The sequence below is a fragment of the Ambystoma mexicanum genome, chromosome 4p (genome assembly GCF_040938575.1).
Source record: "Ambystoma mexicanum isolate Mex_15411 chromosome 4p, UKY_AmexF1_1, whole genome shotgun sequence".
Classification (NCBI taxonomy): Eukaryota; Metazoa; Chordata; class Amphibia; order Caudata; family Ambystomatidae; genus Ambystoma; species Ambystoma mexicanum.
Window position 1 is genome coordinate 1,269,360,872 of NC_090927.1, and position 14,207 is coordinate 1,269,375,078.

The 14,207-nt window shown below is 40.7% G+C and overlaps 1 protein-coding gene across 2 annotated transcripts in view; it reads left to right on the plus strand.

Annotated features, from left to right (window-relative positions):
• Positions 1-14,207, plus strand: part of THBS2 (thrombospondin 2) — a 389,899-nt gene that overhangs the window by 252,939 nt on the left and 122,753 nt on the right. For both annotated transcript variants that reach the window (XM_069606958.1, XM_069606957.1), the window contains exon 17: positions 6,693-6,927. In XM_069606958.1, coding sequence (XP_069463059.1) covers positions 6,693-6,927 — 235 coding nt within the window. The remainder of the gene's footprint in view (positions 1-6,692; positions 6,928-14,207) is intronic.

Below are 14,207 nucleotides of genomic sequence, written 5' to 3' on the forward strand. Positions count from 1 at the left end.
ATCATTTAGTTCCAATAAGGAAGGAACTTGCTATCTTGTTTTGTACATCAGGCCCTCCCAAGCAGGAGACGTTGATGGAAAAGAGACTTGAGCACAGAAGGCCCTGATACTGGAACTTTTAGTGTATCCTCGTATCGCAAACACCAGAGTTTGCGCTTTGCTCAGAGTGAACCGCCTTGCCACATGGTGAAAATGTGGGGAAATGAGGCCATCGACCCAAGTATCCCGATTATCATTTTGTGAACACTTCTTTCTTTTTTCATGAACCTCACCCCACATTATTTGTAACTAGTAGTAAGGATTGGCAATAGGTTTTTTAGTATAGGCCCTGTTTATTTGACAAGACTCCACTAGGACTGCATTCTTTATTATTTTGATGGTCGTAGCTTGCCCCATCTTACATTTAGGATTATACTTTTGGCACGTTCTTTTTTAAAATCCTCATCCTGTTTACCCAGTTTCCCCTGAATCCTATTTACCTTATTTACCTTTGTCCTGTGATGTGTTCAGTTCATTTATTTTTTGTTTTACATTTTTTCTTTTTTTTACTTTTTCATTTTTTGAAACATTGGGCCTCATTACAAATCAGGCGGTCTGTAAATAACGGTGGCGGTAAAACCGCCGCCACCATTGTTTCCAGACCGCCTGATCCCGACTCCTGCAGGCGGGAGGTGATATTCCCGCCAGGTTTGACCTGGCGGGTTTAACACCGCCCGCCTGCAGGCGGATGAGGAAACACCGGCAGCATTACGAGATGCTGCCGGTGTTTCCATGATCCCCATTCCCTTGAGTCCCATAGGACTCAAGGGAATGGGGATTAACACCATTCCGCCTCCGTGATTCCCGGAAAACCGGGGTTGTAATGCCCCGGTAATTCCGGGAATCATGGAGGCGGAATGGTAATACGAGTCCGGCGGTAACCAGGCGGTTTTACCGCCTCGCGTACCGCCGGACTCGTAATGAGGCCCATTGTCTTTTTTGTGTTGTCTTTTTTTAAGTTTTACTTTTTCCTTCCTGCTTAGACATTCCTCCAACATGTCTGTACATGAGAGCACCAGTAGTGACAACTTCATCATTTGGGTGAACAATCCATCACCCCTCGAAGAAGAAAACAGGAATGAAAAAAAACAGCAGACAGCTGGCGCTTCTTCAAAGTGAAGGACCAATGTACAAGAAAAGAGGTTGAGGAGGTACTCTGCACCTTCTGTAACAAGACTCATATCAGTCTTTTCTGTTGAGGTTGTTGTTGCTGCTCTTATTCAGAGGAGAATTGCCTAGCATTTCGGTGCTGGACTGCACAGGACAAAGACTGACATGCAGGGACATTTCTCCTCTGTGAAAGGGACAGTTAGCTAAAGACTTGGTTGCGAGTCTCCGGGGGGTCATCCACCCAAGGACAGGTCAATTGGCCCTATTTGTGCTGGTGGAGTGACTCCCAGAACCCCCCTTGTTTTGCATATTAAGTAACTTTGGTTCTCACCCTAAGTTACCTGGGGAATCCAGACATGGACCCCTTGCCCACTGTTCTTAGAGAGGCACAGCTCCACCTCACTGATGACGCCCAACTAGGCCAAAACACATGTCTGGGGTTGCTGTTGGTATTCTTGTTCAGAGGAAAATTGCCTAGCATTTCGGTGCTGGACTGCCCTTGGCAACACAGGGAACCTCTATATATATCTATACATGTTTGCATTCTGGGCATTTGGTGCTTGTTATTGCCTTTCCCTCTACTTCCACCAAAGGTTCGGCATAGATCCCCCTTTGATTATCATTTGGCCAACACGCTATGTCTGGGCTATCAAGCAGCAATTCCAGTTTCTCCCTGTGAAATCCATTGTCCCCAACTTGTCCTCCTTGTCTTATTTTGAATGTTTTCAGTACCTGCTCTGCTTTCTTGATGCTATGTCCCTATGTATATTAGGTCAATAATAATTCTTCTTTCCAAGGGCTTGGTTCCCAGTCTTACTCCTTGTCACCCTACAAGTCCTCTCCTTCTGTCTGCCCTTTCTACTATGACCTTTTGCAGGTTTACAATGTTCTGAAACATCGTGGCCAAATCCCATATGGAAACACAAATTTGAGTTACATTCCCCTAGATCCCCATGCTGTAGGCACATTCTTTTTTACTTATGCCAAAGTGTTCCCTTAGCTACTCTTTGTTTCTAAATGTTAGCTATCCTACCTCTCCTTTTTGTTTGCTGGCTTAGTTCCCATACTAATATGGTCCCCAGTCTCCCCATGTTGTATCACACCAATTCTCATATGCATCACAGGACTCTTTGCTTTGCCCTCCGAACTTTGTCTGTGGAACTTGCCTTTGACCCCCTTTTCTGGGAGTCTGACTGTTCATGTCTATCTATGTCCTTTCCCCCCAACTCCCACTCTGATGTTATCACCTGCTAGCACTGTCTAGTACTCCTCTTCTCCTCTTCCTGCCACCGCTGAGATAACAGGATATTATTATTATTAGCTGTAGAAGCAGTAGTAGTTGTTCTAGTAGTAGAAGTAATAATGTCGACTGTTGTTCTGACCACATCAGAATCCATATATTTTACTGGGCATCTTTTCAGTACATGCGCTGCTCCCTCCTTGTCTTTGGTGGGCGGATATTGTGGCCTCTTTTGAAGGATTGCAATCAGCCAATGGTGTAGGAGCAATGGCATTTTTGATTTGTACTAACAATCAAATGATGCCGTCATTTTATCTTGGAAAGCGTGGGCTGCTGACCAAGCGCCCTCATCCGGTAGCTCCATGCCACAAGCATAGTGTACACTTCTACCCTGCTGGATCAGTATACTAATCTGCAGCACCTGCTCTCCAATGGCACAGAAGAGGGTCTGACAACTTCAGTGATAGCCAAATCATTGCAGCGCAGGGCCTACATTTAAGATAGTCATCCTGGTTACTATCCTGGTGGTAGATGTAAACTTTACATATAAGATATACCTGAGTTTAATGTATGGCATCTAGTAGCTCTCATACTTATTAAAGGCACATCAAATTGATATCACATTTGTGTCAGCCCTGTGAGCTCATCTCAGCTGTGGAAAGGTTACATGTATTATGGTTAGACTGCCTGGGCATGGCAACCGGTAGAGCAAGAGAATGGATGGCTGGGCCTCTCCTTTGATCCTTTGTAAGGTTGGGTAACAAATCTCTGCAGTGAGCCAGTCTTCAAGCAGGAGCTCACCTGGAAAAAGGGAATCAAAGCACACACCCATTTTAAAAGGACTAGCCTCACACCAGGGCTCTGCATACTAAAAGGGCCTCTGATGCTATTTAAAAGAGAAGGGGCAGAGTTAGTGTAGACAGGAGGAGCTCAGACCAGCTGGAGCAAGATTCAACTATCACCTTTTCGATCTTTACCTCTCTGACCTCCTGTCTTTGGCACTTGATCGATGTTCGAGCCATGATCTTGCATACTCAAACCAGTTCACCACTGCACTGCACCAGGTGAGTGTGTCATTGCCACGGCTCAAACTTGAAGTCCATCATTGCCTCCACCAACTTGAAACTGGCTTTCAAAGCACAAGCATGTTTACTTCCGATCTACATCACCATTTGAACCATCCATGGTGGCCTAAACGAACAGCGATCCAGTCACCCGCATCTTCGCCGGATAACGAACCATCTAACTGACCCTGGTGGCCCTCATGATCCATACTTCCTCGGGTGCCACATCGAGCTGACGCCTACGGAATTGAGCATCCAGTCACCAGCATGTTTACAGTTGAACCGACCATCAAACCTACCCTTGTGGCCCTCAAGATCAACCCTTCTTCAAGCATCACTTCAAATGGCAAAGAACGTCAGTCTGACCCCTGCTTGGCACCGCTCCCCATCTAGAACAATCTGGCCACCGAATTCGAGCCTCTTCAAACTGCACAAACAGCACCTAGAAGTCTGGTTCACTGCTGTCCAACCACCAAGACCCGCAAAATGTACTATTGACTGACAACTGCCCCGTTGGTCCAGCTTTGGGCCCAAGAGACTGGGTTGGTAACCATACATCCCAGAACACAGACTATTTTTAAACCATTCTGGTTATTTATTGTCTTTCTCATCCTGTTTCTCTAACCAGAGTGCTTCATTTATCCACCTGTGCATTTTCTATTGTTGTTTCCACAAATATTTTTTTCTAGTGTTTTTCTATTTTGTTTTTACTGCAAGTGGTTTGTTTAATTCAAGTATTTATAATTTTATAGAACCATGATTGGACATTCCTATCACTTTGGAATGTTATAGTTTGCTGTTTGGGTGCCGTTTGATCACATTCACACCCCTCTTGAGATTATAATCTTCCTTCGGCCCACATAAAGACAAACGACGAAGGAGGTATATCTCTTAACTGTGCCTATTTTATCTTTATGATTGGATTCACTCTTGTTCTGTAGATATGTGAGGGTTGTGGAGGTGGTTTACCCTATACTCATTATTGTACTGCTGCAGGGCAGAAGTCAATTCATCACACATCTCAACTTTTGTCATCATTCTCAGGGCATTTTTGACTCTTCTACTGCCCCAGAACACAGTGAAGAAATCTTGCACACACCCTGTTCTCCCTTCCTGCAGCCCTCAAAATCTGGACTCCCCTCATTGCAGTTTAAAGAGGACAACCTCATAAGCTCAAAGGCGCATAGCCAGGCTGCAGCCTGATGAATAGGGCCTGTATTCTTTTATTGAAGACCCACCATGCACCATGACCTGAAGGAGAGCAGATTAGTTTGGTGCTCCGCTGCTGCTGTACATGAGATTTTCTGCAGACAATGATCACACTGGAAGATGCATCTCAAAAGGAACAGCAGAAAGTATAGGAGTGACTAAAACACCAATGCCCCATCCAGCTCCATCCAGCCCAGTCCTCAGCAGCCCAGTTTCCTCCATTACATAAAATAAAAAAGGCTTTTTCTTCACTTTCCATTGGTGAAACGTTAGCCTCTGTAAAGGACTAACACACACATATTTTTGAAAGTAGATCCTTACTAGATAGATTATAACAAATATTTGTGGATTTACAAATTGTATGCACATTATGCAGAGTACATATGTACTTGCATGTATCAGACAATGACTAAAAGGCGGTAACTTTGACAGAGGCAGTTATTGAGTGTGTTAAAGTCAAAAAATTGTACAACCTTTAGGGTAGGTTGCTGAGCACTTAAGTTGCAAAGCACCAGGTCTGAAGTAATAAACCAGTCCTAGCTTTTAGACTCACATTAAATTACATTTTGGTAATGGAGTCCTATATTTATAATATGAATAGGAATGCAAAAGGTCAGTCACTACTAATAACAGGCCTTACTGAACATGATTTGGAAGCTGTGATTCAGCACAATGTTTTAGAAACAAGAGTGTGCGTTAGATATAGGTGAAATACGTAGGTAGCAGTTTGGCCACATTAGTGACTGTCCAAGCCATTAGAATTTTCATATTCAGCAGTTACATTTCATGCACAGTATTTTGGGAGGCACGAGATGAAAACGTTACTTCTTACAAATAAGTGGGTTCAAATATATGCAGATTTCCAGTGATATGTGAGCATCTGCATGCTTTGTGACATCTTTATGCAGTTTATAAAATTAATTCCTTTTAGATGGGAAATTACATGTGTTATTAAAAATGGTTTAAAGCTGCTGGAACTCACTGTTATTCAGTGAAAGTTACTGATTATGGCAGGTAGACAGTTCACTGTAGTGGGTTTGCTGGAAAAGAGGTTGGGAGTCTTTTTGGTTTAGACAGTGGTAGACCAGGATTTCCATTTAAAAAAGGACATCTTAAAAAGTATGCCCCCTCACTGCTTCCTGTCTCTATACTCCCATGTGACAGCCTGTGATTATGAGGGTGTCAAACTCCTGTGGAGATACAACAAGGAGTGGAGAATAGACTGTTGGTTAGACATTTGCATGCGACAAGTCTTCATATTACGTTTGAATGTGTGAGTATTTTTCACGACAGTTGGTTGCATCTTGGTTTCAGGCAACACATAGCCCCAGTGTATAGCAACGTATTCCTCCATCTGAAATGGGTAGTTTTGGTATGCAGGTTCCAATTACATTTTTAAGTGTTTTTCAGATTAAATGGATTTGCTCTCTGCACAATGCCTTGAAACCCAATTTCGGTGGGAGAGGGTATCTACCTTGCCATGCTCGCTATGGCTATTTCCATTGATACTGAAAGTATGGTGTGCAGATGCAGTAATTGTAACTCAACACAATTATCAGAGGCACATCCTTAGAAAGTACTGTTGTAATAGAGCAAACATGAATTAATTAACTGTTCGGAAAAACATTTTCCAGCTTGATGTTGTATTTGTTCTCCTGCGACTGTTGCACATTAGCTACAGTGGTACCATTTTTAACCAGAGTGTACCTTCCGACTTAACACATGCTCTAAATTAAACTGACATATAAATAAACACCAGCATGGACGTATATGTTCCCTGAATTTGCTATTGCAGGTTTAGAAATGCTAATGCAGTCTTTGCCTGCCAAAAATATATCCACTATCTTATATGATATTAGTATGAACGAGACTGTGGTGACTCTTTCATGATACTTTCCCCCATAACTTTGTCAAACATATTGGGTAGCACCTGACATGCTTTACAGATGACCAATCAAATATGTATTTTTCATTACGTGTTCTCTCTGAAGAAACAGCTCCTTACAGCGATTCCTTTTCCTTTTCTCCAGACCGATGTGGATAATGACCTTGTTGGAGACCAGTGTGACAACAATGAGGACATAGATGATGATGGTCACCAGAACAATTTAGACAACTGTCCATATGTTCCCAATGGAAATCAAGCCGACCACGATAAGGACGGTAGAGGTGATGCATGTGATTCTGATGACGACAATGATGGCGTTCCTGATGATAGGGATAACTGCAGGCTTGTATACAACCCTGACCAGCTAGACTCTGATGGTAAGTAGCATTCAAAATAAGCTTCCAGGATGTGTTCTTATCCTGCATGCTTGCAAAGATACTTTATTTTGCCCGGGTGGGATTAATGCAATGAAAGGCATACTCTTAAGACCATTTTGCATTAGTATTCTGCCACTTTTAACCATGATGGAAGAGTAAGCACTCTATAGAGAACAGTTACATATTTGTGGGTGTGTGAGAGGAAGCAACTGTGAAGTAAAGAGAGAGAGTAAAATGGTGGGCTAGATAGAAAGAAGGAGAGGGAGAGAGAGACAAAGAGAGAGAAGCAGGGAGAAAGAAAGATGGAGAGAGAATGTGAGAGATGAAGAGATGTTTAATGGGCGATGTCGAAATGGCTGCTCGGACTGTGGCTTTTGGTTTTTAAGCTATTAAGAGAAGGCAATTTAACTTCCATTTCTGCTAAATATATTGCAGCAAGGTATGGAGAAAGTAGAAGTGAATGTAGGAGTAGAATGTTGTGAAAATGTGCAGTCTTCTAGAATCTGGTGTGTTATGGGTTATCATCTTGTGTGTTGTTGGGTGAGCTGGTGTCGCCGTCTGGACACAGATCATGACATCTGATTAACCCAAGACATTTCCATTACCTCTAAGATGGCTTTTAGCCAGCTTCTTGTAGTGGCTCATGTTGCAGCCTCATCCATTAGTCTTTTCAGAGCTTGAGCTGATCTGCACTCCAATCCTTCCTTTGTCTTGATCCATTTCCTATCACTCAAGTAATAGCTCTGCCCTCTGCACGCCCTATTCCCAGGGCCCACCTGTAAATGACATCTATATTTGCTCTCTGGGATTGATTGCTGTCCCTTGGAGATTTTGACTGAGCCTGTGAGCTTTTCCGTATAGGTTTCCCTGAGCCTATGTGCTGTCCCCAGAAGCCTGTGACCCATCCCTTGGAGTTTGCCATGATCCTTTGGATGAGAACCTGCAGCATTTCCATGAGCTTGTGAGCTGTGATCTATACACTGGAATTTGTTCTCTGGAACTGTTCTTTGAACCTGTTGGGGGCAGGGGAGGGGGGGGGCTCCTGAAGTCTGTCTCTGAGCATGTAAGTAATTCACCTAAGATTTTACCTGAACCTGTGAGCTGCCCTCATCATGTCATTATGCAGCCTCTTTGGAATGTGTATTTCCTTATGTAATGTATGTATGTATGGAATGTGTTTTCCTTAATGAATGAAGGCAAACTCTTTTCAATCTCTGATGCACCCAACATTCAAAACACAAAATGAGTCCTTTTGATTATGAAATGAAAAGAATATGCATTGGACATTGGCAGTTTCATCAATTGTTTATACACAACCATTGTATAAGTAACTGAACTAAGTCTCTCAACTTGGACCAAAGTTCTGACGCCTCACATTAGTTTTTCCTACACTTGAATTCAATCAGTTGTGCTTCCACCTGTGTGCGTGTGCGAAGGGTTCTTGAGGATAAGTTCCACACTAACACTCCAGGAATATTACCCCTTCATTCATAAGTAACATGCTACTCACCTCTATTACATGATATGCCTACAGACAGCGGCAAGTAGACCCTTCTCAGATTGGGCGCAGCACAAGTAAACATGTTCACCTTCCATTCATGCTAGGATGAAAGTCTGCCTCAAGAGAAGACCTTTCAAAAAAGGAAACAATTGTATCCCTACCAGTAGACCAACATATTTTTTCTACTTTCTAATACGATCTCCTTTCAGAGCAAAAAAGCTTGCCTTTGTTCAAAAAATAAATCTATTTTAAACCAATTCTAAGTTACGTCTGATTGAAAAAATAACACATAGCATGCACCTCTTTAGCACTGCATCATTATCAACATACCTACATGGAGGTTGTTAAAATGACCACATGAACCTTTTAAAATTTAAGCTGGATCTGTTTACAGTAGGCAGTAAAAACCATTGAACATTCTATAACACACCCTCCATTTCTTTATCTACTGCCTGTCAGCGAGTTCGCATTTGACCAAATCACATGTGAAATACACTGGGTAACACTGAGTTTGTTGTGGTATAAACTCCTTTTCATACTTCAATTTCGTGAATGAAAAACACAAGATTCACCAATTTCCCACAATGATGTCCCCTGTATGCTATATCTTTTATTCATCTGAAGTGTCTAACTGAAAGTAGAGTGACCTAACTCTTCCTTATGTAATAATAAGCATAACATCTGTGTCAGTACCTTTGGTTTCACACTTCATGGAGAATGGCCACTGTGAAAAAGGCATTAAGTGGTTGATAATTTCAGAAGCTAAGACATAAAAACTAAGCAGTAGCAGACCAGATGCGCCTTGAAAGAGAACATCTGGGCAAAACACATATTATTGGGCTAAATGATAGGATGAAGTGGCACAAATGATGACATTGTTCAAAGTCGCGTATCATATGAAAATGCAAAGACATTTAGACCCTGATTCACAGAACGTTTTCCAGTGGGGCTTTGCCATTGTAAAACGTGTCTGTGAATTAGGCCCTATATCTTTTAAGTATTTTCCAGCATCAGGTAGTCATGATTAGTCATCCATTATTTTTAAAAATGGTTTGGCAAATTACTTGTGGACTGTGCCATTTCATACATTTGGCAGGGTTAAAATATATTATGTTTTTCACCTACATATATATTTTTTAAAAACTCATGTTCAGTTGGGGTTCCGCAGGTCATTTTATTAATCGTGTATGCTTTTGCGTGTTCTTTGCTGATTTGACTGTGTGCAGTAATGACGATTGGGGATGATGGGGTATGAAGTGAAAAAAAAGTCTACACATAAAAAAGTACTGGAATTAAAAGGACCACTAGTTTTGTATCCGGAAGAACACATGACTATTGACCTACTTTAAAGGGAAATATTCTCCTCTATTCAAAAACAGGATTGCTCACTGCTACAGAGAATACGCTGAAATTCTTGGCTCCGGTGAGAAACAATATCATGCATACTTTCATAAAACAAAGAATCTCTGTGTGATCTGCATCTCACATTGGTGTTTGAGGCTATCCATGTACATTTGGGAATAACAAACTCTGGTGGAAGAATGTGTCCTATTGTGTGAATATACGTGTCACTGAAGTGTGCACTTAATATGTTTCTGAATTGCTCTGGTTGCTAGTGCCTGACTCGATAAATATGATTTTATTTTATTGTATTTAGCACTTTCGTTCTTGACCCGGCTTTTCATGCAATATACAATTTAATGTCTGTTGAAAAGGTACAAGAGCAGCGTATTTAAACATGTGAAAATCAGATAAATTTTAAAAAAATATGTAAAGGAGACAAGAATATCCAATGGAGAAAATGTGCCAGCTAACATGTGGCCTATAAAAGGAAGGGTGTGATTGAAGTGACAGCTTGGTTAGAATATTTAAAGTCAAAGAATGATGTTGGGAGACATACAGCGCAGGGGACAACCTTTGAAAAGCAGAGGACACAAAAGCAATAAGGTGAAATATTATGTGAGGATTGTAAGGTTCTAAAAGAAACTTCTACAATTTAGACTTAACACGTTTGAGCATATAGGAAGAGTCAACATAGCATCTGCTGTGTTGCCCCTAGGTGAGTGTGTTCTCACACTTGAATATCTGACATGTTTTCTGCTTGATTTGTAAAAGATTGAGTGTTGAAAATGTGGGATAACTAAATGAATATGGTGTACTTTAAGTGTCACCTGGCTAGGATGCTCAGCCTTCTGTAAAGAAGAAATGTACAAACAGTTGTATTTAAGCAACTGCCCCCGTTGCTGACACACCACCGGAAATGGAGACTTCCTTTCCTTGGAAATGAAGGACCACTTCCCAGCACTTGATCAATGGCAGGAGTCAATTCTGTATACTTCTGAACAGCTGCTTATATAACATCCCATTTGGCAAATGCCTGGATAGCTGCTGCAGCCATTGAAATTAGTAGAACAAATTTAGAGTAAATGGAAAGGGATGTGTGGACCTTGCATTTTTGAGGTTTCAACTGACTGCATTTAGTTGTAGAAAACTGTATTGAGTATAAAAAGATTATAGAACAAATATCGACTTCAAAGAAGAGCCAAAAATATATGGCATTGGAAAACATGCTCCAAGATAGGGCACCAAATGGGCACCTAAAGGTTTGACTCGTAAAACTGGTACTGAAAGGTCTGTCACCAAAGGGCAAACAGTTGGCCAAGAGACCCAATCTACTCCTCTCTGATAACACCCAATGAGTAGGTAATCAAATGGAGAACTTAATCATAAACTTCAACAAATGGAAAAAAGCCACAAGAACTCGAATTTCATAAGTACATTGAATTACATTTTTACAATTTCCCATTCTATCAGATTCATTTATTATCTTGAACATGATAAAAACATTCCAACAAACCTATCTCTTAAATACTACACAGTTTCCACAGTGAACATCATAGAATAATCACAATGTAAATACAAGATTACGACACAAGGAAACACAATCCTAAATTATATTATTTTATATTATATTATTTTTGCAATAAGCAACATGGAAAGTACATCATTGAAACATCAAGTTTGGCCATTACTTCATATATCTGTAGTTCTATCTACATATTTTGGAAGGCACAGTAATGATCAAACTTGGTGTAACATACGTAAGACTACAAACACTTTCATCAGCTAATGAGTCAAATAAATCAAGTGGTCAAGCTAGATAGAAATTGGCCATGGCGAAGCAAATTGATTATATGGTTACTGCATACAAATTCATTAAGTGGTAAAACAGATTAATCAGATTAATCAGAGTAAGCGGGTGGCCAAACAAATTGATTAGGGGCTCCAAAAACCAGCTGTTATCACATTTTTGACAACTTGGCAATGTTCATTATGTACAATTCTTCCTTACCGAATGTCTTGAACTGATTTAATGTAAAGAAAATTAATGAACTATCATTAGGATTTTAGATGCAGAGCTTCCACTATCACACGTTATTTGGCTTTTCATTGTTTTTCTTATAGTTAATTCTTTCTTCATTGGAATTAGCCACTACAAAAGGTTTTCAATAGTGTAGTATTCAGCTGCTCCAAACAGTTATTGATGCCTTGTTGCCCCAAAAACATATCCAATATTCGTCAAAACTGATTCTCAATATATCAGCGTGTTAGCTAGACGACTGGCTGATAATGGGAAAAAGTGCATAACAATGTTTAAAAAAACACATAAAATATGAACTCACGCTTCATCATTTAAGGTTCTCCATCATGTTAGAAAAATCAAGTCTAAAAATGCCTCAAATAAAGTTATTTATAGGGTTAGAATTAAACACAACATAAGCTCTAGCCTATCCTTCAGGACAACAAGCCCAGGATTTCCAAGTATGTGTTCCCTCTTCTTAGCCATTGCTAACTATGACAATACCAAGGGTCCTGATGGTATCCTGTGTTTACCTGGTGCCAAATGAAAGAGTTCACATGAGACTGTTCCAGGAATGGCTCACTTGTCAGTTGTCACAAGCAACATGGGACTGGGAAGATTTAGTGTGTTACCTCATCACATCTTAAAACTGCAATGATGGAAGACCACACATATCTTAAAGGGATGGCCATTTGTGGGTCTGCCTGTGCAATGGACTATTACTACAGATCCTTCCATCCAAGGGTGGGAAACACACCTGGACAACATTGCTACTCAGGGAAGATGGATGTCAGTGAAAGCACATCTGCATACCAACTTTTTAAAACTGAAGGCAGTGCAAAAAGAGTAATTAAGCTTCCTGATTGTGTTCTCATCCACAATGTTTGTTCTAAGCCAACAAGGGAATGCAGGCATTCTGTGACACTATTCAATATTGTAGAACAGATGTGTGACTAGTATATCCACAAGAACCCATTGCTATAATCACATCACCCAGATATACAGGTACATAGAGAAGGGTCCATGGACAATGTTCCAGGACATGGTCAGGGATATTTTCTTAATCTTTAGCTGACACTTCCTATACACAAGATAGTCCACAGACTGTAATACGAAAGCATGATGATAATCCTAATCTGGCCAATGTGGGCAATACAGGTGTAATATCCTCACCTACTATGCAGGATACTAGAACTGCCCATAAGTCCACCCATAATGTTGCCTTTGGCAACACAGCAGCACCAGTAGTTAACCCATCGAAATCATTAACTTGGAAGAAATGTTTCTGAGGTCATAGAGTTTAGACAGTTAAATCTCCCTCTACAGTGCATGGATATTCTCAGGAAGTCACACAAATCAAACACTTGAATGTGATACCCTAACAAATTAAAAAGGTGTGTTATTTGGTGTGCAACACATAAACGCAATCCTGTAGCTTGCATATCTACGTATCCTGGCATGTACCTGATGTACTTACTAGACTCTGGTTATATGTTCTGTTTCCTAAAAGTAAACTTTGCAAACATTTCTGCATACAGTACATCTCAATATAAAGGGCCTGATTCATGGAACGTTTTCCTATGGGATTGGGCAATTATAAAACACTTCCATGAATCAGGCCCAACGTTTCATAGTTTCATGGTGGACAGTGTAAGGCAGTCAGGTGTTCAAGGAAGGAGTGAAATGTATACACCAGTCAATTATTCAACTGATTTCCAGCTGGGATTTAACAATCACCTTGTACAGACAGATGCTTCCTCCATTTGAACCTATACATTACTGTTTCCAAAACAACCCACATACAAGGCAGGTTTCTAAGTTGCTATCACAACCATGACAGGAGTAAGCAAATCACAAGCCCTATCATTAGAGAAGCCATTTGTTGCAATTAAAGAAATGAATTACAGAATACACCCAAGATGTTCACCTATATGTATATCTAAATTTCATGTGAACCAGTGCATTGAACTGCTTACTGTCTTCCAAAGACTGAGGTTTTAGGCAGACATGTCCTGACATACATTGGGCATGCATTGAACAGTAATGTTTGGCATGGCGAGCACAAAATAAATATGTAAGACTGGTCAGTTCTTTGTTTATTAGCCACAGATCAAGAAGTAGCCCAGTAAATAAATCCAGGAGTGCTAACTGGATTGTGGATTGTTTGTACATCAGGAGGATAACAAACTTTTATAAAAGACACACATGGCAACTCCAAGGGCTTACCCCAAAACAAAAGCAAAACTAGTCTTCCTAAATAATCTTCATTTGCAAGGAGGCAATGAAGAATTCAGTGTACACTTTTGTCCCACTCTGTGCATAGATAGACATATTAAAGCAGATTCATGGGTAGATCAAGTGATGCATTACATTCAGTTTTCTGCCATGCCTTCTACTTCCCCAACTTCATCCACAAAC